This window comes from Dendrobates tinctorius, unplaced genomic scaffold (genome assembly GCF_039654945.1).
Source record: "Dendrobates tinctorius isolate UK_male_01 unplaced genomic scaffold, ASM3965494v1 ptg000011l, whole genome shotgun sequence".
NCBI lineage: Eukaryota > Metazoa > Chordata > Amphibia > Anura > Dendrobatidae > Dendrobates > Dendrobates tinctorius.
Window position 1 is genome coordinate 116,259,126 of NW_027361679.1, and position 24,810 is coordinate 116,283,935.

At 42.7% G+C, this 24,810-nt stretch overlaps 1 protein-coding gene across 10 annotated transcripts in view; it reads right to left on the reverse strand.

The window, feature by feature from the left end:
• The window catches only part of LOC141049788 (CTD small phosphatase-like protein 2-A), a 239,192-nt gene that overhangs the window by 89,435 nt on the left and 124,947 nt on the right, over positions 1–24,810 (reverse strand). For all 10 annotated transcript variants that reach the window (XM_073546573.1, XM_073546612.1, XM_073546602.1 and 7 more), the window contains exon 3: positions 14,391–14,508. In XM_073546573.1, coding sequence (XP_073402674.1) covers positions 14,391–14,508 — 118 coding nt within the window. The remainder of the gene's footprint in view (positions 1–14,390; positions 14,509–24,810) is intronic.

The window sequence follows — 24,810 nt, forward strand, 5'->3', positions numbered from 1 at the left end:
TGTTGAGCAGGAGAGGCAAGAAACCAATACAGTAAGATGGCCAGGAAAGGCACACACTGAAGGGAGTCCTGGAAAGGTGTATCCAGATCTACCTGGGAGTTTTCAGGACCCCTCACCTGGAGGACACGGCTCCAAGCGGGCATCTGTGCTGCAGCCAGAACTGTGAGTAAAGCTTTGGAACTGCACCCAGCTGTGTCCTCTAATTATTCCCGTGTCACCTATCCAACTCTGCTACATCTATCATCACTGAACACCTACTCAGCCCTGTTACATTCCTTGCCAAGTACTACATCTCTTTTATTACAATTGCCCTGGGACAAAGCTCGGCCTGTGGAGAGCTATACCAACTCTGCTGCATCACCATCAGTCCCAGAGGATCTGCTCTGCAGCGCTGGTCACGTCTGACCAGAAACCACAGGTGGCGTCACGAACACTTATTACAAACCTTATAAACTTTACCCCTTGTAAATATCCCCTTTTATTGGACGCCCAGGGCCACGGAACTGGGTCACAGCTGCTGTAACCCCTCCCTTTCAAAAGTGGCCCGGTACCGAGTATCTCCTCTGCCCTGGTGGGCGATCCACCAGCAAGGCACCCTAGGACCTATGCAACTCCTACAGCAATCGATCCCATATGGATTGCACCACCCAAAAATTATCAGCTCGTTATTCCAGATTTCATCGGCAACTCAGGAATCCAGTTTGACACCACTGAGCTCACTGAATTGGCTTCTTCAAATTCTTTTTCAGTGAGGAAATAATAAATGTTATGGTGGCCCAGACAAACTTGTATGCCTGTGAGGGAGCACCAGGGCCGTAGCCGAGAATAATGGCTCTTGGGCACCCTGGTCTCCCGTCACATACAAAGAATGTCCCATTGTCAGTGTACTTGCCTCTCTGCTCTCCACACCTTCAGAGTCTTCTCTATGTTGCTTTAAGACCCCCTTCGGTTGTTTGTGCACAAACAGAGACACAGTCCAGTTTCAAATTAAAACATAGAACTTCACTTCTTTCTTTTTGCAGCACATCCTTGTTAGTCACAACATTAGGGTTCCATACAGTTCACATTCTTCATTTTCCCTGCACTTTTTCTTATGTCCTTCAGTACGTGCCCGAGTCATACCATCTCATACGGTACTGCAGTGTCCTCCCTGTTCAAACTCACTATGCTCAGGAGTTCCCTCATCTGTTTCGCGCTGGACCTGATGGCATCTGCCCATGCAGTAAGCTGCCACATTAAAGAGCTACCTGCGTCCCTGTACTGTTGGGACCTCTGCTGTAGCTTCTGTTCCACACTGCTGTCATGACTGCTGCCTCTGCTGTACTTCAGACTCACTGGGCCCTAGATGGCTGGGTTCCTTGCTTCAAACATTACAGAGCTACTGAATAGCTCAGGCTCTAAAGCCCACCCAAGCTGTTCTGGCTCTCTAGCCCCTCTGCCTCAAACCAAAAAACTATTCTTGCCTTACCCCCAGTTAACTCCTCCGATATTTAACTATATACACTATTTATTATACTAAGGTGTCATGTACCCCATCTAGTGGCCCAACTAAGGTACTACACTGTCCCTAGACAACTATGGAAATACAATACAATACACAGTATTATAAAACATTCATATAGCAGAAAATGGTTGGAAAACACTACATACATAGCAACATGAAATCACATTTAACCGGGACATGCTTAAAGGGGTAGGTGTTGTGAATTCGCTTTCTGGCCTGCCTCTGGTTACTAGTGAAGGTAGTGGAGCTGGTCAAATTGACAGAGAAGTTGCGAGTTCTCCTTCTGGGCTCCCTCTGGTGGTTAATGAAGGTAATGGTTAATCTGATTAACAGAGGCTTGCCACCTGATAATGAGGACGACGATTGGAGATCTGGGGTTTCAGACTGGATTTAAGACAGCCGACTCCCTCTATCCCTGCTGGTGATTTTTTCCTGCCTCCTGAGGTCTTAGTTTCCAGCTCAGTCCCTGCATGCTCAGCTAAGTGTTCTTTTGCTATTCTGTTCACATTTGATCTGGTTTTGTCTATTTCAGTTTTGTGTGGGTCAGCCAGCTCCGGCTGGGGCTGTGCTGAATCACCATCCATATGTTACTGCTTGTGCCAGTTTGTTTTTGTCCCTTACTAGATTGGTATATTCTGAAAGCAGAGCAAAAAGAGGCCAGAGTGCTGATATAGTGGGCGAAGTCGTGCGACTTCAGTATTGTTGCATCAGACGTGTTGGACTTTTTTGCAGGGTTTTTTGCGTGATTGCAGACAGTGTCTTTCCTTTCCTGTCCTGTCTATTCAGTGTGAGCCCCATCATTTGCTCAGTCTATTTTCCTACCTGCATTTGTGTTTTCATCTTGTCTCACCGACAATATATGTTTGGGGGCTATCTATTCCTTTGGGGTCTGCTCTGGGGCAGTTTAGATTTCCCCTTTCTTGCTTTAGGCTTAGTTAGCTCTCCGGCTCTGCCGAGGCGTCTAGGATCATCGTAGGCACGCTCCACGGCTACTGCTAGTTGTGTGGATAGGATCAGGGGTCTGCAATCCGCTTAGTTGCCAACCTCTCTGGTTTTCTGTGGCTTAGCTTGGGCTTGCTCTCCTCCTCGGTGACCCAATCATAACAGGTAGGGGCATATACCAGTCTTTGTAACCCCTTACATGCCCATCAATTTATCACCCAAAATGCCACGTCATCATACGCCAGAAGGACTCCTGTAAATGAAGCAGAGATGATGACATTTTGGGGAATTTTGCTGCATATGGGCATAAACAGAAAACCTGAGCTTCGGCAATACTGGAGTACTGATATTCTCTACAGAACACCGATACTCCGCATGGCCATAACAAGGACACGATTTGAAGCAATCCAAAACATTTTGCTTTATAATGATAATGTGCAGTGTCCTCCCCGAGACTATCCAAACTTTTATCGTATATATAAAATTCGGCCAGTGGCTGAACATGTTAGCAAAATATTTGCTGAGGCGTACACACCCCAGAGGGACATCACTATAGATGAACCTCTAGTTCATTTCAAAGGGAGGCTAAAATTCCTTCAATACTTGCCTAGTAAGAGGGCCAGTTACGGAATTAAACTGTACAAACTGTCCAAGAATACCTCAGGGGAATTGTGGGAATTGCACCACCCAATGCTGGATAAGCGTTATCACCTATACATTTATAACTTTTACACCAGTATCCTCCTCTTCAACATCCTCTCTGTTAGAGGTACAGTTTCATGTGGCACCATGTGAGAAAAATCAGCAAGGCCTCCCTAAGCCGCTAAATGGGCAAATGCTGAGAAAAGGTGAAAGCAGAGCCCAATGCAGCGAGAACATGACGGTGGTCAAGTATAAGAACAAAATGGATGTCCGAATTTTGATCAACATACACCGTGACAACAGCTCCTATGTCACTGTTCATGGTACCACAACACGTCCCAAAGCCAGATTGTATCTTGGATTATAATAAACACATGTGGGGGTAGATCTCTCAGATCAGGTCGTCAATCCATACAGTGCCATGTGAAAATCTAAAGAATGGTACATAAAAATAGCCGTGCACATTGTACAATGCTTTTGTTCTGTTCTGATCTGCAGGCAATACAGGAATCTTCCTTCAGTTTCAGGAGGAAGTCATCAAGGCACTAATGTTTGGCACTCAGGAATGTGAAAGTCCCAGTACTTCTGAAACGGATAGTGTCCGTAGTATCACAGGTCAACATTTTCCAGCAGAGGTTCCCCAAACAGCGAAGAACGGACGATCACAAAAACAATGAAGAGTGCTCCAAGAGGGAATTCGTAAGGACACAATTTACCATTGTGAAACATGCCCTGAGAAACCTGGCCTTTGCATTAAGGATTGTTTCAAAGTGTAAAACTTGTCCACAAATTAATACAATTTGTTTTTACCCTGCTGCTACAACACACTTTTAGAATCTGATGTACACCACACAACTTACACATACCGCCACATTATAAATTTATACACCAGTAAAACCAAAAGCATTAATTATTTTATTTATTTCTACTCATCTGTGTAGCACCATTAACCCCTTAAGGACCAAGCCACTTTGTAGGTTAATAAACCAGACCTTAATTTTGAAATCTGACCACTGTCACTTTATGTGGTTATAACTCTGGAACACTTCAACATATCCCACTGATTCGGAGAGTGTTTTTTTTGTGACATATTGTACTTTATGATAGTAGTAAAATTTCTTCAAAATTTCTTGCGTTTGTGAAAAAATGAACATTTCCCAAAAATTTTGAAAATTTCACAATTTTCAAACGTTTAATTTTTATATGCCCCTAAATCAGAGCATTATGTCACACAAAATAGTTAATAAATAACATTTCCCACAAGTCTACTTTACATCAGCATTATTTTTGAAGCATAATTTTTTTTTGTTAGGAAGTTATAAGGGTTAAAATTTGACCAGCGATTTCTCATTTTTTCAACAAAATTTACTAAACCATTTTTTTAGGGACCACCTCACATTTGATGTCACTTTGAGGAGTCAATATGACAGAAAATACCCAAAAGAGACACCATTCTAAAAACTGCACCCCTAAAGGTGCTCAAAACCGCATTCAAAAAGTTTATTAACTCTTCAGGTGCTTCACAAGAATTGAAGAAATGTGGAAGGAAACTATGAACATTTAACTTTTTTTCACAAAAATTTTACTTCAGACACAAATTTTTTATTTTGTCAAAGGTATCAGGAGAAAATCAACCACAATATTTGCTGTGCAATTTCTCCTGAGCGCACCGATAACCCATATGTGGAGGAAGACCACTCTTTAGGCACACAGCAGGGCTCGGAAGAGAAGGAGCACCATTTGGGTTTTTGAACGTAAAATTGAATGGAATCGAAAGCAGATGCCATGTCGCGTTTGGAGAGCCCCTGATGTACAGTGGAAACCCCCCATAATTGACCCCATTTTGAAAACTAGACACCCCACAGAACTTATTTGGCTGTGTGGTCAACACTTTGAACCCCAAGTGCTTCACATAGGTTAATAACAGAGCTGTGAAAATAAAAAATCATATTTTTTCCACAAAAATGATCTTTTTGCCTCCATTTTTTCTGCAAGGGTATTAGGAAAAATTGAACCCCAAAAGTTTTTGTGCAAGTTGTCCTGAGTATGCTGATACCACATATGTGGGGGTAAATCACTCTTTGGATGCATGGCAGAGCTCGGAAGGGAAGGAGCGTCGTTCTACTCTTTCAATGCAAAATTGGCTGGAATTGAGATCGAACTCCATGTTGCAATTAGGCCTCTTTCACACATCAGGTTTTCGGCGTCAGGCGCGATCCGGCGCTTTTGACTAAAACCGGATCCGGCGAAATGCAATGCCGGATCCGGTTTCCCCCCCATTGACTTGCATTAGAGCCGGATCGAGCCGGATGGCCATGCGTTTCATCTGATTTTCGCCGGATCCGGCAATGTGACGCAATCCGGCGTCTGGAAAAAACGGCTACTGTAACGTTTTTTGTCTCCGGCGAAAAAGCCGGACACGCCGGATCCGGCGTGTCCGGCTTTTTCATACAATGAAAGCCTATGAGCGCCGCAATGCGCCGGATCCGGCGGCCGGATCCGGTTTCTTTGGTCTGAGCATGCTCAGTAGCTCTGCCCACAAGACATATATAAAAGCAAGACAGTGGGACCCTCAGCCACAGCCAACATGCCACCCAAGCCAAGAACCAGGAGCAGGAGAAGGCAGCAGACATCTGCAGCAGCAGCACCATCAGCACCACCCCAAATGGAGCAGCATGCTGAACAACGGGAGGGGAGTCCAGCAGCAGATGAGAGACGGTAATTATCAAATCCCCCATTCCTCCAAACTAGGGCTATGGAATATCAAGATATTCATTGGCCCTTTGTTTCTCTTTATTCAACAGCCGCCCAATAGATGCAGCAGCAGCAGCAATGGCAGCAGCAGAAACACCACCCACAGCCATGGAGTCTGGCCATGAGGAAGACAGCACATCTTCTTCTGGGAGCCCTCCCTCGCATCGTCAGCGTTTGACGGTAAGTTTTTATTTCCAAAATCCATCATCTCTGTAATATATGTCTATTAATTGCCTTTTATTTCAAAACAGGATTCACAAGATGAAGAGGAGCTCCCAGAAGAAGAAGGAAGGGGTGGACAGACACCTGGAGTGGGCTCACAATTGGTAAGTTTTTTGCATCAAACGCAGAAACACAACATCACACTACACACAACACATAGAAAACAATGTTCTGCAGACCACACACAGCAAACAAATGCCTACATCCAAAGACATAACATTTTTTGTTTTCTTCTCTAGTCTTCCCAATCTGGTGCTCGGCCAAGAGGTCCTCGCAGTGCCTCCCAGGGTCGTCGGCGACAGCAACGCGGTGGTCACCAGCGTGTAAGTATAAATATTTTTGCTTTGTTTTTTTTGCACTTTTTATTTCATTTCTTTTGTGGAGGCTAATTATGTTATTTTTGTCTTTTTCTTTAACAGCCTTCACAGCGTGCTCCCGACTCTGACGGTGAGGATGGAGGGATTGATGTGGACCGCCTCATCGATCTCGTCAGAGAAAGGGAGCCGCTCTGGAATATGGCTGACCGCCGCCACGCTGACCTGATCGTTACCCGACGACTCTGGGAGGAAATCTGTTCGCTCCTTGTGGACCGCTGGGAGGACCTAGAAGCTCGGGCCCAGATTAAAGAGCGTAAGTATATACAGTACCGGTTGCTTGATTTAAACCAGTGTTTCCCGAACTCCAGTCCTCGTGGTCCCCACGGATCATGTGTTCAGGATTTCTATTTACTTTGGAAATCCTGAAAACATGACCCCTGGGGACCATGAGGACTGGAGTTTGGGAAACACTGATGTTGTATACTAACCACTTTGTCCTTTCTCGTTTCAGGGGAGAGAATTGTGAAGCGGTGGCGGTCTGTGAGGGATCGTTTCAAGAAGGAGTTCAATAAAGAGATGCGGGCCCCGAGTGGATCTGGAGGATGCAGGAGCAAGTACAAGTACGCACGAGCCCTGTCGTTCCTCCCGGAGACAATGCTCACCAGAAGGTAAATATTACACACCACATGTGACAAAAAAATGTTTAGATGTAACTTTTTTTTTTCAGCCAGGGCCATACCATGTCACTATTTTAATTGTTTTTTTTTCTCTTTATTCCACAGCATGGTGAGCAGCACTCGGGAGCCTGCACGATTGGACCCTTCTGAGGCGATCCCTGAGGAGACCGGCACCGAGGGACACTTCGACCGCCCCGGTACATCTGCACCTTCCCAGCCTTCCCACACATTCGACCCATCTGTCCCATCCACCAGCACAGGAGCATCGTGGCCGCCTACATTACATGAAGCTGCTGGTGAGGAGATCGCTTTCCCTTTACCCCACCCTTCTGCCCCTGCCACCTCTAGTACACCTGCGGGTACTGGGCGGCAGCGGCAGAGGGGTCAGGAAAAGAGTTATGCGCCAGAGTTCTTGCATCTGAATGCATCTTTCCAGAACTGTCTAAAAGTCTTGTCAGAGCAAATCTCCGCAGGCTTTCAGCAGATCAACTCCAGCATTCTGGAGGTGAAGACACTTCTGCAAACCATGCATTCAGAAGCAAGATCTTCGCCAAACCACACCTTTTTCAGGTCTGTTGTGGAGCGCATGGCAACACTATCTCCTACCCAGCAGATGCATGTAATGCATTCGTGCCACGGTGCTCTACAGCAGGTTATCTCCCAACCTCCACCTCCCACCACTGTAGTTCCTCCACCTGCACCCCCTCCAGCCACTTTCCATCCTCCCCCTCCAGCCACTTTCCATCCTCCCCCTCCTATTACATCTGCACCCCCTCCAGTCACTTTCCATCCTCCCCCTCCTATTACATACCAGCAACCTCCCCAGTACCAGCAACCTCCCCACTTCCAGCAACCTGCCCCGTATCAAACTCCTTCCCCGTACCAAACTCCTTCCCCGTACCAAACTCCTTCCCCATACAACATTCCATCATCATCTGCTCCTACAGTCCCTGCCCAACCCTCCACTCCACCGCCCACCACCTCTTCTGCCTCCCACATGTCCACCCATTCTGTAGCTTTTTCCACACCATCACCTCTAACTGTTCCTTCCCCACCACGATCCCAATCCTCTCTCCACACTCCCAGTGTCGAAGTGTCCCGCAGCCCCTCCAGCAGTATTTCCACCCCACACTACACAGATTTATGATGTGTTTTGTAATAAAAATGCCCAGTTTTTTTTCAAACCTTTATTAAAAAAGTTTTTTTAACTTTAAAAACAGTTTACAAACAAAAAAATATTTTAAATAAAAGTTAAATTATTGTTTACACTGGTTGTCTGTCATTTCTTTCTGCGGCGAAATATGTTTAAAAAAAGGTTAAATAAAGGGTATTTAAAAGGTAAAAAGGTATTCAAAACCAGGCATATAACTGTGGGTAAATTTTAGCTTTTTGCCACAGTTGTGTTCCTGGTTGTGTTTGAAGCAAAGTATTTCACCTAAAAAGTTGTGTTTATTGTTGGTGATTTCATAACAATGTACACAACTTTTGTTAAAAGGTGAAATACTTTGCATAAAACACAACCAGGTACACACCTGTGGCCTAAAGCTAAAAATAGAGACCATGACAAGATAGCCAACTTTGGTTGGCAAAGGTATATACTGTTGGTACAGAAGGTACACAAGTTTGGTTAGGGCACAAATCTTTCACACTCTGTCATCCTGCCAGTGTACTCTGCCTTGAGGTGACAAAGTATAGTGCAAAATTGTCCCTCATTACTGAAACCGTCACAGAACTTCTAGTGGTAATGTCATGGTAATCTTGCAAGGTGGTTTCTTCAGAGGTGTCCTCAATGGAAATGGGTTCCTTGCAGATAACAAAATTGTGGAGTACCACGCAAGCTTTGATCACCTCGTCAACAGTTTCTGTCTTGAGGTTGATCGCAGTCAATAGGACCCGCCATTTGGCTGTCAGAATACCAAAGGTACATTCAACCATTCTTCTTGCTCTTGTGAGGCGGTAATTAAAAATGCGTTTTGGTCTTGTCAATCCTCTGCTAGAGTACGGTTTCAAAAGGTGTTCTGACAGCTGGAAGGCTTCATCCCCTACACAGACAAATGGCATAGGTGGACCAGATGTTTGCGGCAGCGGTCTAGGTGGTGGGAACTGGAAGGTGTTTCCATACAGTTTACGCCCCATGGCAGACAGTTTGAAAACTTGAGAGTCATTGGAGCGGCCATAGGCCCCAATATCCACAGCAATAAATTTGTATTCCGCGTCAGCGATGGCCATGAGGACAATTGAAAAATATTTCTTGTAATTGAAATATTCCGATCCCGATCCGGCTGGCTTTACAATGTGGATATGTTTCCCGTCCACAGCACCCAAGCAGTTCGGAAACTGACATATCTGTTGAAACTTGTCAGCAATTTCAATCCACCTCTCTGTTGTGGGCTCTGGTAAAAACTCTTCAGCTAAGGAGTCCCACAGTGCACGGCATGTGTACTTCACTATTCCTGATATGGTGGAAATCCTGAGTCTGTACTGGAAATGCAGTGACGAAAGGGATTCTCCAGTTGCAAGAAATCTGTGGGGAATTAAAAAACAATCAATTAGTTTAAAATCACAGCATTACATACCAAAACTCATCTATAACACTTGGAGATACAAACTACCACCAACAAGATTGCAGTGAAAGTGTGCTCTGATGCGATCACATCCAATAAATGTGGCTTACCTTAAAGTCACCATCAGACGCTCTGCGGGTGAAACAGAGAAGCGGCAATAGGCGTCTGCTTTTCTTATGAGGTGTGCAATGCGCTCCACCAAGTAATCAAAATTCTCCATTTTCATCCGAACATATCCAAAAAATTTATCCGGGTTTCGTCGAAGGTCCATGCAGAGTGTAGAATAGACCCCACGCGTCATTCTCTTGGCTGTGATGGGGTGGATCCACAAACGTCGTCTACGATGCCTGATGCGCTGCTGTCTCGCTCTCTCCTTCTCCAGAACAATCACCCTCAAACGATTCGCCTCCGCTATAAAATCCGCCAAATTCTTCAAAATATTTCCAATCACAACATCCATCTTCGCCAGTAACTTGCTCTTCTCTCCAACCTGCACTTTCTCCTCGACAACCTGTCAAAGAAGGGCTGTAGGAACACTCTATATATAGTTTTCCAGTAGCCAATCCCGTTCGGAAGGCCACAAGGGTCAATTTTAAAAACCGGATCCGGCGTAATCCGTCGAAAAACGGATAGAAAAACGGATGAACCGGATGAGACGGATCCGGTTTTGTCTGTCAAGAACAAGACGGATCCGGCAGAAAACCGGATCCATCACATCCGGTTTTACTAAACATTTGCCGGATCCGGCGTTCCGGCACGACGCCGGATCGCGCCTGACGCCGAAAACCTGATGTGTGAAAGTAGCCTTAGAGAGTCCCTGATGTGACCAAACAGTGGAAACCCCCCACAAGTGACACCATTTTGGAAACTAGACCCCCTGAGAAACTCACCTAGATGTGTGATGAGCACTTTGAACCTCTTAGTGCTTCACAGAAATTTATAACAGAGCCGTGAAAATAAAAAATCATTTTTTTCACAAAAATGATCTTTTTGCACCCAATTTTTTATTTTCCCAAGGGTAACAGGAGAAATTAGACCCCAAAAGTTGTTGTGCAATTTGACCTGAGTACGCCGATACCCCATATGTGGGGAAAAACCACTGTGATCGCCTTACTGCGATCTTTGGGAAGCAGAATGAACAAATCCACAAAAGGTGAAGAATTGGTTTTATTTTTTACACCGTTCCTTGTGCGATATAAGTGATTAGGCGACTTTATTCTTCGGGTTGGTGCGATTACAGCGATATGAGATTTATATCCTTTTTTTTAATGTTTAGCTTCAGTCACACACTAAAAGACGCTTTTTTTTGTAAGAAGTTTTTGCATCGACATTTTGATAGCTATAATTTTTCCTATTTTGGCTGGCAGAGTCATGTGAGGGCTTGTTTTTGTGGGACAATCTGACATTTTTATTGGTACCATTTTCGGGCACAAGGCATCTTTTGATCTCTTTCCATTCCGATTTTTGTGGAGGCAGAATGAGCAAAAACCAGCAATTTAAGATTTTATTTTAAATACCGTTCCGCTTGTGGTAAAATTGGTAAGGCAGCTTTATTCCTCGGATCACTACGATTACAGTGATACCTCATTTATATTTTTTTATGTTTTGACATTTTTACCCAATAAAAACTTTTGTAGAAAAAAATCATTATTTTAGCATTGCTTAATTCTGAGAGCTATAACTTTTTTATTTTTCCGCTGATGGAGCTATATGGCGGCTTGATTTTTGCGGGACAAGATGGCGTTTTCAGTTACACTATTTTTATTTACATTTTTTTATTGCGTTTTATTCCACTTTTTCCAAGCAGTATGATGATAAAGCATAATTTGCTACTTTTTTGTGGGTTTTTTTTACGGCGTGACACTTTTATAGATCGGATTTTTACGGACGCGGCAATATCAAATGTGTACTTTTTTTTTTTTTTACATAAAAATGTTTATTAGTGGATTTTTATTATTTTTTTATATTTTTACATATATTTTAAAAAAATTGTCTTTTTTACCTAGTCCCTATATGTGACTTTCACTTTTTTTTTTTACTTTGATTGCAGGTATAATCCATTGCAACGCTCCACGATTGCAGTGCATTACACCTGTGCTGAAAGCTTGTGACACCATGCTGTGAGCATGGTCTCATATCCTTTCCGTAGCTTGGTGACCCGGGGGTCCTCATGACGACCCCGGTTCACCACAGCAGCGATTGGGCCCAGCGATAACATTACGGGGATGCCGATCTGAAGGCAGTGTGAGCTCCTGTCCCTCTGCCTTCCTCCTGAAAGCTGTAATTGTGCTCAATAGCAGCAATTATGGGGTTAACAGCCAGGGGTGGCACGGACGCCACTCCTGGTTGTTAGTCCAGAAGCTCAGCCCCTGGCAGTGCGGAGCTCCTGCACTGACCGGGCAGGAGGTGCTGATATTTCAGCATCTCCTGTGCAGTCATGCAGTGATTGGTCAGTCAGATTGACTGACCGATGACTGACCGATCACAGCGATCTGGGTTTACACGCAGTGGTAGTTTAAATGCATGATGGACAGTGTCCGTCCTGGTGCGGGAACTTACACCCGGCCATGTCTGACTGTGTCCTTCAATGGACGTTAAAGGGGTTAATTTCACAGCGCTTTACAGACATTATCGGCACTGTCCCCGATGGGGCTCACAATCTAAATTCCCTATCAGTTTGTTTTTGGAATGTGGGAGGAAACCAGAGTAACTGGAAATGGGGTCACTTATGGGAAATTTGCACTGTTTATGCACATCAGGGGCTCTTTAAACGCGACATGGCGTCCGCTCTCAATTCCATCCAATATTGCGTTCAAAAAGTCAAAAGGTGCTCCTTCCCTTCCAAGTCCTGCGGTGCGCCCAAACAGTGGTTTTTCCCCACATATGGGGGTATTGGCATACTCAGGAGAAATTGCAAAACAACGTTAGTGGTCCATTTTCTCATGTTAACCTTGTGAAAATAAAAAAAATTGGGGCTAAAAGATCATTTTTGTGACTAAAAAGTTAAATGTTCTTTTTTTCCTTCTACGTTGCTTCAGCTCCTGTGTTGCACCTGAAGGGGTAATAAACTTCTTAAATGTGGTTTTGAGCACCTTGAGGGGTGCAGTTGTTAGAATAGTATCACTTTTGTGTATTTTCTGTCATATTGACTCCTCAAAGGGACAACAAATGTGAGGTGGTCCTTGAAAAAATGGTTTTGTAAATTTTGTTGGAAAAATGAAAAAAATATGGTCAACTTTTAACCCTTATAAGTTTGGTACCAAAATTGATCTGATGTAAAGTAGACACGTGGGAATTGTTATTTATTAACTATTTTGTGTGACATAACACTCTGATTTAAGGGCATAGGAATTCAAAGTTCAAAAATTGATATAGTTTCAAAATTTTTTGCCAAATTTCAGATTTTTTCACAAATAAACACAAGTCATATCAAAGAAATATGTTACTGCTATCATAAAGTACAATATCTCATGAGAAAACAAGCTCAGAATCAGTGGGATCCATTAAAGCATTCCAGAGTTATTACCTTATAAAGTGATAGTGGTCAGAATTTAAAAAAATGGCCTGAAAACAGGCTTCGGGGTTAAAGGGAACCTGTCAGCAGGATTTTGCTAAGTAACCTTCAGGCATTGCCAGGTTGGCAATGTTAAACTGATTAAAATGATACCTGGCGTGAGGAAATCCATCTTGTGGTTCTGGTGTAATCAGTGTTCAAAGTCTCCAGTTAATGAGATGCTCATGCTCCGGGGCGGGACTTCTAACACTTATTACACAAGAACCACAAGATGGATTTCTTCACCCCAGGTATCATTTTAATCAGTTTAACACTGCCAACCTGACAATGCCTGTAGGTTACTTAGTAAAATCCTGCTGATAGATAACATAAATTTAAAGTGATCCTATGTTATTTAAATGTTCTAATGTACACTTTTAAATTTTCTGCATGTGCAACCAACATAATATTTGTCAGTCTGCATGTGATTATATATACTACATTCTCACTATTACGGTTAATAAACTGTTTAATGGAATATGTATTGGACCCAGATTAATTCAAAAGGGGGTCACTTATGAGCATGTTTTGTAGTGAGGGGCTCTACATTTATAAAAAAAACATTATTTTGCAACCTATTTTTATTATCTCTTTTGGGATTAGAACAAAAAAGATCGGGTAAGAGAATGTTTCCCAACGGTAGAAGCAAATACCTCCTGATAATAATGTATCCAGTATCTCATCTTCAAATAAAATGAGTAAATATTTCTAAACAACCTTAGTAATCAGTTCCAAGATATTAAGATGTTGTAAAGCTAAATTTACCGTAAGTGTTGGGCCATTCTGATTTGTTTTTTCCACAGAACAGTGCTTATTAATTAATTGATGTCTATCGCAAGAACTGGCAATGTTTTGTGCACAATCTAATATGCAGGGGGCCTATCCTCTGTTCTCTAATCTTTGTCTTGCTTTTAAATTCAGGTTTTAATTATAAGGTGTCACTGCAGTTTTTGTGCAAAATTTTGCTTGTCATTGTGCAGGTGTCTAGCACAAACGTATTTACTTAATTTTTGCATTGCATTTCCCATCCTTGTAAATAAGATGAGATTCTGTGTGAGTAGGGTTGGTCTATTTTCTTCTATTCACAAGCAAACCTATGCTGATTGACATAAAGCCATGGGTGAAGACTTTAAACAGTTGCCTTGCATCTTTTCAGCCAAGCTGTTACATCAGAGATGGCGGGAGTCTGATGGACAAAATGAAATAGTTATTTACCTTTATCATTTAGAAAATCTCGCAGCTTTCGGGTCTGTCGGATGGTGGGTGTTTTGCTGGACGGCGTCGCTGCATCATCCTGAGCAGTTACATTATGAACAAGTGACTGTAATGGAACCTAAAAAAGCAAGTTATTATCAGAAAGCTGTTTAAAAAATCCTTACCAATTTAAAGGGTAAGTAACATACTTTCAGAAAACCTGGCCACCCATAGACTGCATTGAATGTCTGTATTAATGGGAATCTTTGACTAGAATCAACACCCCCTTTCATCTATAATAATCTCTGGAGGCAGATTCTCATACAGATCAGTGTTCGGCCCATAATCTTAAAAAGCTCATTTAAATTTAAGAAACACATGAATTTCTCTGGAGTAAGACATTGGATCACAGACATCAAGGTATCATGTTATTCAGTTTCCTATGACCTACATGACCATACAGGCGACTTAGGAGGGTTCATCCTACTGACAGATTCTCGTTAAATTCTGCTGTGCCTTTCTGCTATTTAGTGGTGATTTTCTATAAATACACTTAACATAAACCTCCTTCCACTGTAACATTTTTCTATTTAATCCGAGTACTATTGAAATACTGCACAGACTTCATCTGTCCAGATACTAGTCACCTTGAACTACAGTATATCAAATTACCCATTCAATCCCACTATACTTACCTTCTGGAACCACAAAGTTGCCAGTCAGTGTGTGGGCTGCACTATATAAAAATCAGCTTTCTGAGCTCTGCTAAATCTTGAGCAGAGAAACAGTGATTTTATCAAAACTTCTGCACCCAGTAAACTAAGCGATACATCACTGGAATCAGGGTTTCGGCATCTACATCATGCTGCTGTCAGATCATGTAGCAACACCTGTTGACAGATTCCTTTTAACCCACATCCCCCCCAGTCTTTTTGAAGACAATGTGTAATATGTTTCCTTTTTAATCCTTTTTGTCATTGATATTCTGAGCTCTATAAACTTTCCACTGTCTTTTTCTGTGTCCATGCATTGTTGATTCACTTCAGGAAAACCTACCACTAGGCGCAAACAACTGGCTGATCATAATTGCATGTTCTTCAGACCATGCTACCCAGCAAAGGCAAGCAGCTCCTCCTTTAAGGATGGGATGAACCCTGAATTTATTCCAGGACTCCCCACAACCCTAGGGCAGATGAAACAACCTAACTGGCTCAATTCCAGACCATTCAACTTTCAGAACAGTCCAAAATGTCAGATAACCTAACCAAAAACATCTCCAAAGAAATGACAGCAGGGAAATCACACCACCATTCTGGAGGACAAAATGGATAAAACTATTTTTCTCTCGTTTCTCTTGAAAAAAAAGAGATGGTGATGATTCAAGTGAAATATCACACTCTCAATAAGAAATTGGAAGGTTTTAAAAGCTGTGCCAGCAAAAGCAACATCCATCAGAGGCTTTCCAGAAACAATGACAGGTTTGCAATCAACTGCGACAGCCTTTTTTTCAGAACTTCCACTGTGATTAACGATTAAACATCTGGAGAAGGACTGTATTCATTGGGCCCAAAGCAAATGTAAACCTGATGGCCCACTTTGAGACATCATTCTCAAATTTCACTTTTATCAGACCAAAGAACAGCTTGACAGAGGCGTGGAATTTTATATCAATCATATTTTTATTTTAACTTTGTTATAACAATACACATAATAAAAATACCGTACTAAAGGGAATTGGGTAAGAAAAAAGAATGGAAGGACGTATGATTGTACTCCATTAGTGGTAATAAATGGTTGCACATCCATTTGGTAAAGTGTTTCAAGTGAGGTACCACAAGGTTGTGTCCTTGCCCCAGTGTTGTTCAACATTTTTATAAATGATCTAGATAAGGGAACTGAAGGTAAACTAATCAAACTTGCAAATGATGCAAAGCTAGGAGGGATAGCTAAGGGTACCGTTACACCTAGCGACTCACCAGCGATCCCGACCAGCGATATGACGCGGTCAGGATCGCTGGTGAATCGCTAGGTGGTCGCTAGTGAGCTGCCACTCAGGCAGATCTCACCAGCGACATCGCTGGGGACGGGGATCGCTACTTACCTGTCAGACGCGGCGATCCTGCGTCCTCCCGCCCGGCTCCACGCGTCGCTCGTCGTCACAGCAGGAAGTGACCGACGAGAAATGATCCAGGAGCTTCTCGCGCGATCAGCGATAACCAGCGGGGGAGCCGGTCGGAGGCAAGTGTCAGACACAGCGATATCGCTAGCAATATCGCTGCAACGTCACAAAATCGGTGACTTTACAGCGATATTGCTAGCGATATCGCAGTGTGTAACGGGGGCTTAACACTAGAAAGGACAAAGAAAGGATTCAGAAGGATCTAGATAAGCTTGCACAATGGGCACCAACTAATAGAATGGTATGTAACAGGGAAAAATGCAAGAATCGACATCTAGGCAAGAAAAATGAAAATTACATGTACAGAATGGGAGGCATAGAACTAAACATCATGTGTGAAAAAGACTGGGGTATACTAATAGATCACAGACTGCACATGAGTCAACAGTGTGATGCAGCAGCAAAAAAGGCAAACACAGTTCTATGATTATTAACCCCCTTAACGACCGCCGATACGTCTTTTAACGGTGGTAGTTAAGGGTACTTAAACCACAGCGCCGTGAATTCATGGTGCTGTGGAAAAAGTGTATAGTGCTCCCCAGAGTCGGATTTTCTCTGGGGTCTCGGCTGCCGAGGGTAGCCGAGAACCCAAAGAACATGATTTGGGTTTTACCGACCTCGCTTTTGCGATCGCTGTATAGCGGCGACTGCAAAAAAAGCCGCAATTTTGCATTAACTTTCTCTCTCCTCTGATGTGATCACACATCAGAGGAGAGAGAAATAGGGTCCCTGATCCCTCCCAGTACCTTAGGGTGGTCCTCAGGCCCTCCTGCATCCTCCGGTGGGCACTGCCATCTTGTTCCTTGAAGAAAATGGTGGGTGCATGCGCAGTGCGCCCGCCGAATCTGCCGTCCGGCAGATTCTATACATTCATTGAATGTACATTTTGATCACTGTGATAAACTCTCACAGTGATCAAAATAAAAAAAAATAGTAAATAACCCCCCCCTTTATCACCCCCTTTGTTAGGGAAATATAATGAAATAAAGAAAATATATTTATTTTCATTTTTCTGTTAGGGTTAGAATTAGGGTTAGGGTTGGAATTAGGGTTAGGGTTGGAATTAGGGTTAGGATTAGCGTTAGGATTAGGGCTAAGGTTGGGATTAGGGATGTGTTTGGGTTAGGGTTGGAGCTAAAATTAAGGGTTTTCCACTATTTAGGCACATCAGGGGGTCTCCAAATGGGACATGGCGCCACCATTGATTCCAGCCAATTTTGCGTTCAAAAAGTCAAATGGTGCTCCCTTCCTTCCGAGCCCAGAAGTGTGCCCAAACAGTGGTTTACCCCAACATATGGGGCATCAGCGTACTCAGGACAAATTGCACAACAACTTTGGGGGTCTAATTTTTCCTGTTACAATTGGGAAAACAAAAAAATTGAGGACTAAAAAAATCACTTTTGTGGAAAAGATTTTTTATTTTCATGGCTCTGCGTTATAAACTTCTGTAAAGCACTTGGGGGTTCAAAGTGCTCCCCACACATCTACATAATCTCCTTGGGGGACCCCTGACGAAGCCACAATCGGTGGCGACACGCGTCGGGTCTCAGGACGCTCGGGCTCCACTCCACTTCTGATTGCAAACTAGTGCATAACCAAACTAAGGTTGAGCATTGCCTTCCCTTTATGCGGCTATTTTTTATCCAATACCACTCTATTTCAATGCGCTTGGTCAAACATGATAGTCTGAGCGGTTGTTAGGGAAATACATGCACTTCTAAGGGATTTGATCAATAACATTGCATTAGCGTGTTATATAGGCCAGATACTGTTTGTGGGTTTTTTGTGCAATTTCTCACAGGTAAATTAGATCATATATATTTATTATAATTGGCTGATATATGGTTTATACCATCTCTTCCTGTGTATATAGCATATGTGGCTTTAATATTGTTTTATTTTTCTGCTATCAATTGCCAATATTTGTATTTTTGGTGCGTGCATTTATTTATGAATGTGAGCCAGTTTAAATGCAAAAACCTTTCATACTGTGGTATTCTATCTACATACATATTTGGTCTGATATTGAGATGCTTTTCTGTGGAGGTGAAGTTATGAGGGTTTGGTTCTATTGTGAACCTAGATGTTCAAGTCACATGTGTGACTAACTTTTAATGTTTTTATCAATTGGGTGTTTAGTTGTTTGTGTCTAAATAAACATTGTTACAAATTTTTGCTAAATCTTATGTTGGGTGATCCCCATTGTGTGGCCTATTCATTTTCTCTCTCTCTTTAATCAGCATCAATTTTGTATAGGTCTGGTTGGATCCCAATTAATGTCAGTGGTGCCCCCGTGTTTTTAATTCTCCTTGGGGGATCTAGTTTCCAAAATGGGGTCACATGGGGGGGTTTCCACTGTTTAGGCACTTCAGGGGCTCTGCAAACACAACATGACGCTCGCAGAACATTCCATCAAAGTCTGCATTCCAAAATGTCGCTCCTTCCCTTCCAAGCACTCCCATGCGCCCAAACAGTGGTTCCCCCCCACATATAGGGTATCAGCGCACTCAGGACAAATTGCACAACAACTTTTGTGGTCCAATTTCTTCTGTTACCTTTGTGAAAATAAACAATAGTGGGCTAAAAATCATTTTTGAGGAAAAAAATGATTTTTTTAATGATTTTTTACTTTCACGGCTCTGCGTTAAACTTCTGTGAAGCACTCTGGGGTTCAAAGTGCTCACCACACATCTAGATAAGTTCCTTAAGGGGTCTAGTCTCCAAAATGAGGTCACTTGTGGGGTTTTTTCACTGTTTAGGCACATCATGGGCTCTCCAAACGCCACATGGCGTCCAATCTCAATTCCAGCCAAATCTGCATTGAAAAAGTCAAACGGTACTCCTTCCCTTCTGAGCTCTGCAGTGTGCCCAAACAGTGGTTTACCCCCACATATGGGGTATCGGCGTATTCAAGAGAAATTGCACAACAAATTTTGTGGTTCATTTTCTCTTGTGAAAATAAAAAAAGTTGGTTCTGAAGTAAAAATGTTTGTAAAAAAAAAAGGAAAATGTTAATTTTTTTCCTTCCACATTGCTTTAGTTCCTGTGAAACACGTAAAGAGTTAGCAAACGTCTTGAATGTGGTTTTGAGCACCTTGAGGGGTGCAGTTTTTAGAATTGTCACTTTTGGGTATTTTCTGTCATATTGACCTCTCAAAGTGACTTAAAATGTGATGTGGTCCCTAAAAAAATGGTTTTGTAAAAATGAGAAAAATCGCTGGTCAACTTTTAACCCTTATAACTTCCTAACAAAAAAAAAAAATGTTGTTTCCAAAACTGTGCTGATGTAGAGCAGACATGTGGGAAATGTTATTTATTAAAGTATTTTTTGTGACATATCTCTCTGATTTAAGGGCATAAAAATTAAAAGTTTGAAAATTGAAAAATTGTAAAAATTGTCACCATATTTCCATTTTTTCATAAACGGAAGTCATAGCGAATAAATTTTACCACTAACAAAGTACAATATGTCATGAAAAAACAGTCTCAAAATAAGCGGGATCCATTAAAGCATTCGAGAGCCATAACTTCAAAGTGACAATGGTCAGAATTGTAAAAATTGGCCTGGTCATTAAGCTACAAATTGGCTCTGTCACTAAGGGGTTAAGAGAAGCATAGAGTCTAGATCACATGAAGTTATCCCCTCTTCTCCTCCTTGGTCAGACCTCATCTGGAATACTGTGTCCATTTCTGGGCACCACATTTTAATAAAGACATTGAAAAATTGGAGAAAGTTCAGAGAAGAGCGTCCAGAATGGTGAGCGGACTGCAAAGTCTGTTCCACAAGGAACGGTTAATGGATCTGAGAATGTTTAGATTGCAAAATAGAAGGCTAAGAGGAGACTTAATAGCTGACCACAAATATCTGAAGGGATGTCACAGCATGGAGGGATCATCATTATTCTCATTTGAACACGGAGACACAAGAAGAAATGGGATGAAAAAGAGGGACAAGATACAGATTAGATATTAGAAAAAACTTTTTAATTTCAAAATGGTTTTTATTGAAATTTTTAAAGTGCATGAGAACATTAAATTGTAAAACATTCCCTTGAAGGGGAATTTTAACTTGTCATAAGACACGTGAGTTATGGAGGGGAAGACAAGACAATTACAACAAGAGGGTAACACAATAGGGAAAAGAAGCATTGAACCCACAGTGAACATTATAATAGCATTAATACCCTTTTGATAGCCCGATGTTACTGATTATTTCAATCCAGTTACATCTGTATTACTAACCCTAAGCAAAGATATAATGATTATGTACTGCAGAACTGGTTCCAGAACTCGACTCCCCATCCCCATAGTCCGGAGTTATTATGGTGATATGCTCAAAATCTGGTCTAGTTGTATAATTGATTCCACCTCCTTCCATGGTCCCCAAATTTTGAAAAACTGATCCCACTTGTCGTTCCTGGTAGCTTCCATGCGTTCACAAAGCATAATATTATTCATCCTTTCTTTAACAAGCAATAGTGACAATGTTGGGGTTTTCCATTTTGCTGCTATATGAATTTTGGTAGCCATGAAAAGATAATTTACTAATCTATGGAGGCTTCTAGAAAGGGATGGGTGTCTCGCCCCAAGGAGGAAAACTGAAAGATCCAGAGGGATCTTCTTGCCTGTCAATTGTTCCACCATGAGTCTCACTCTATGCCAGAGGTCTGAGACCCCCGGGCATGTCCACCAGATGTGTCTCATATCTCCCAGTTGACCATAGCCCCTATAACATGAGGCTGATATATTTGGGTATATGCAATGAAGTTTGGTTGGGACTAGATAAGTTCTGTGGAGGACCTTCAAAGAAGTTTCCACAAGGGAAGACTGGTGGCTTCCCCTGGATAGGGTGTCACAGCAGAACCTCCATTCCTTCAGTGATAGATCAAATTCCATCTCCTCCTCCCATTTTAACAAATTTCAATTTTTTTTTAATCATGAGGTGGGTTAATCATTGAGTATATTAAATATATTGTTCCCTCTGCCCATTGGATCATTAATGCATTTTTGTTCAAAACTAGATATATGAAAAGGTCGTTTATTTGGGAGAAGACTATTGGCAAAGTGAAGGACTTGGTTTATACGCATGGTCTCTCTGACCGGGGGCGTTCATATTTTCGAATAAATTCCAGTCTATCCAATAGAATATTAAATGGAGAGCATAAATGCTTTAATGTAGTGATCCCCCGTAGGATCCACCATGTGAACATATTTTGTTTTAGGCCTGGTGAGAACATTATGATAGAGGTCAGGGGGAATGTCATATTGTAGTTTGTATTTGAATCTAACTTTCCTCTACAGGATAAGAGAATGGGCTGTAAAGGGAGCCGATGGTATTATACCTTTTGGAATTTTTTCTATCGACCACATCAGCCCAGATAGTGAGAATGGTTTAATAAGGTGAGACTCTAAGTGGACCCATCTTGGTTTATTATTACGGGAGCAGACATTCGTCAATTGTGCTTTTTGGGCGGACCTAAAATAGAGCGCAAAATTTGGAAGTGAAATACCCCCTAGTTTTCTATGAAAAACATTATTTTTCGTGAAATTCTAACTTTCTTTCCTTGCCAAATGAATCTAGTAATAGTAGAATGAATTTTAGAAAATGTCCTGGCCAGTATATCCATTGGTAAGGAGCGAAAAAGGTATAAGAATCTTGGCAAATAAACCATTTATATCGTGTGTATTCTGCCCAGCCAGGATAAGTTCAATGATGACCACCTAGTCAGATCAGTGTGGAGGCTCTGAATAAGTGGCACATAATTCCACTTGAAGAGGGTCGACCTATTTGTCGTTAAATTAATACCTAAATATGTTAAGTAGTGTTCCTTCTTTGTAAATTTAAAATGGGAGATAATATCGTCTTGTATGTCTCTTGGGGTGTTTATAAAAAGAGCTTCAGATTTGTCAATATTAATTTTAAGTCTCAAAATGTTTTCAAAATCTTTGAGCAATGAAAATAGATTAGGGAGGGTAGTGTGGGATTGGTGTTAGTCAAAAGTAGATAATCCGCGAAGAGACTAACTTTGTATTGATCACCTAAATTTGTCAATCCCGTTATATTTGGATTAGTCCTAATGGCCTCAGCCAAGGGCTCCATGGCTAATGCAAAAAGAGATGGGAAGAGCGGGTGTGGTGCCCCTGAGGGTTCAGTCGCCACAGAGGTACTGCACCTCCTCCTGAGGTGTGGTACCCCACCATCCAGGTAAGGTAGGGACACCTGACCACACTCCAACACCTGCATCCCACACAACATAGTAGTGTAACAAAGCACCCTTTGGTGGCTCCCTGCTTGGAACATGAAGAGTGCTGGCAGGTGGGTGGAGCTTAGTCTGCACCAAAAGATTGGGAAGAGTTTAGGATGTAGTCAATCTGACGGGGTCAGAAGGAGAGAGAAGATCCCCGGAGTGGGATGGACGAGGGAAGTGCTGCAGTGGACCTCAGTGACCTGGGTCTGCTGGCATAGGAAAGAGACATTGATGGAAAGCCTGACTCTTTATAAGAAAGATAGATTTGAATGGAACGTAAGGAGAAGAGGAGGACTGAGGATTAGGGTTAGAGCAGAACCCTTCCCAAGTTCACAGTGCAAGGCCGGGTTCCGGTCCCCGAGGCTGTATGGATACTAATGGTCCTGCAGCAGACACCGGAGGAACAGAAGTTGTCACCACTTTATTCCCACACAAGACTTGGGGGCACAACAGCAACAGCCCATTCATGAGCAGCCAGGCCATGCTTCAAGTTCTCCCCAGGCCAGGGGCCCCCACATTCATGAGCAGCCAGGCCATGCTTCCCTTCTCCCCAGGCCAGGAGCCCCCCATTCATGAGCAGCCAGACCATGCTTCAGTTCTCCCCCAGGACGGAGCCCCAAAAAATCATGCCTGCCATGCTTCAGTTCTCCCCCAGGAACCCCCCAAAATCATGCCTGCCTTGGTCCTAGTCCCACAGTCCTGCTCAGCTCTGGTACTCTTACCTAGAGCAGGCAGGGCAGGCCAGACCAAGAGGATCCATCCACTGTCTGCACATTCCTGAGCTGCAGCATTTAGTTATGGGGCACGGCACACAGTGACTTCACAGACACACACTGACGCTGCGGCTGCAGGCACCGTCCGGCCGGTGCCACATGCACAGTAACAGTCAGTCTGTCTCCTCATCTCCCCACAGCGGCAGCGCAGCACAGCACTGATGCTGTTTTCACCTCAGGGCTGGCTCCTCTGCACCGGCGCTCGCACTCTAAGGACCCGCTCCCGCCGCTTCCCACAGCGCTGCTCTCCTCCTTGTGCCTCGGGTCCGCGGCGCTCCACATGGTAAATTTGAATAGGTAAATAATTAGCCATATCTCCCAACTTTTGAAGGGAAAGAGGGACAAAGGCTGCGGTGCTCGCAGCCGCAAAATTTAGGCCATGTCCTGACCACACCCATTCCGTGACCAGTCACACCCATGTCCACGTCCAACTGCACCCATTTAGCAATGCTGATCACACTGACTGGTACTGGGGGCATAGTGGCTGGCATTATGTGTACAGTGGCTGGTACTGTGGGCACACCGACTGGTACTACGGAAAAGAAAGAAAACAGAGAGAGAGAAAAAAGAAAATAGAGAGAAAGAAAGCAAGAAAGAAGAGCGATAGAGAAAGAACAGAGAGAAGAACACAGAGAGAAAGACCAGAGAGAAGAACAGAGAGAGAAAGAAGAAAGAAAAGAGAGAGAAATAAAGAGGGGAAAAAAAGAACAGAGAGCGAAAGAAAGAACAGAGAGAGAGAGAGAGAGAAAGAGGGAAAAGAAAGAACAGAGAGAAAGAAATGGAAAGAAAGAAAGAAAGAAAGAAAGAAAGAAAAGAAAAATAAAGAGGGTAAATAAAGAAAGAACAGAGAAAAAGAGAAAGAAAGAAAAAAACCACAAAGAAAGCGGGGACAGAAAAAAGAACAGAGAGAGAAAGAAAGAGGGAAAAGAAAAAAAGAACAGAGAGAAAGAAGGGAAAGAAAAAAAGAACAGAGAGAGAAAAAGAGGGGAAAGAAAGAACACAGAGAAAGAAAGCGGGGACAGAAAAAAAGAACAGAGAGAGAGAGAAAGAAAGAGGGGAAAGAACAGAGAGAGAAAAAAGGAGAAAGGAAACAGAGAGAAAGAAAGAAGGGAAAGAAAAAAGAAAGAACAGAGAGAGAGAAAGAAAGAAAGAGGGGAAAGAAAAAAAGAACAGAGGAAGAGTGAAAGAAAGAGGGAAAAGAAAGAATAGAGAGAGAAAGAGAAAGAAAGAAAGAAAGGAAG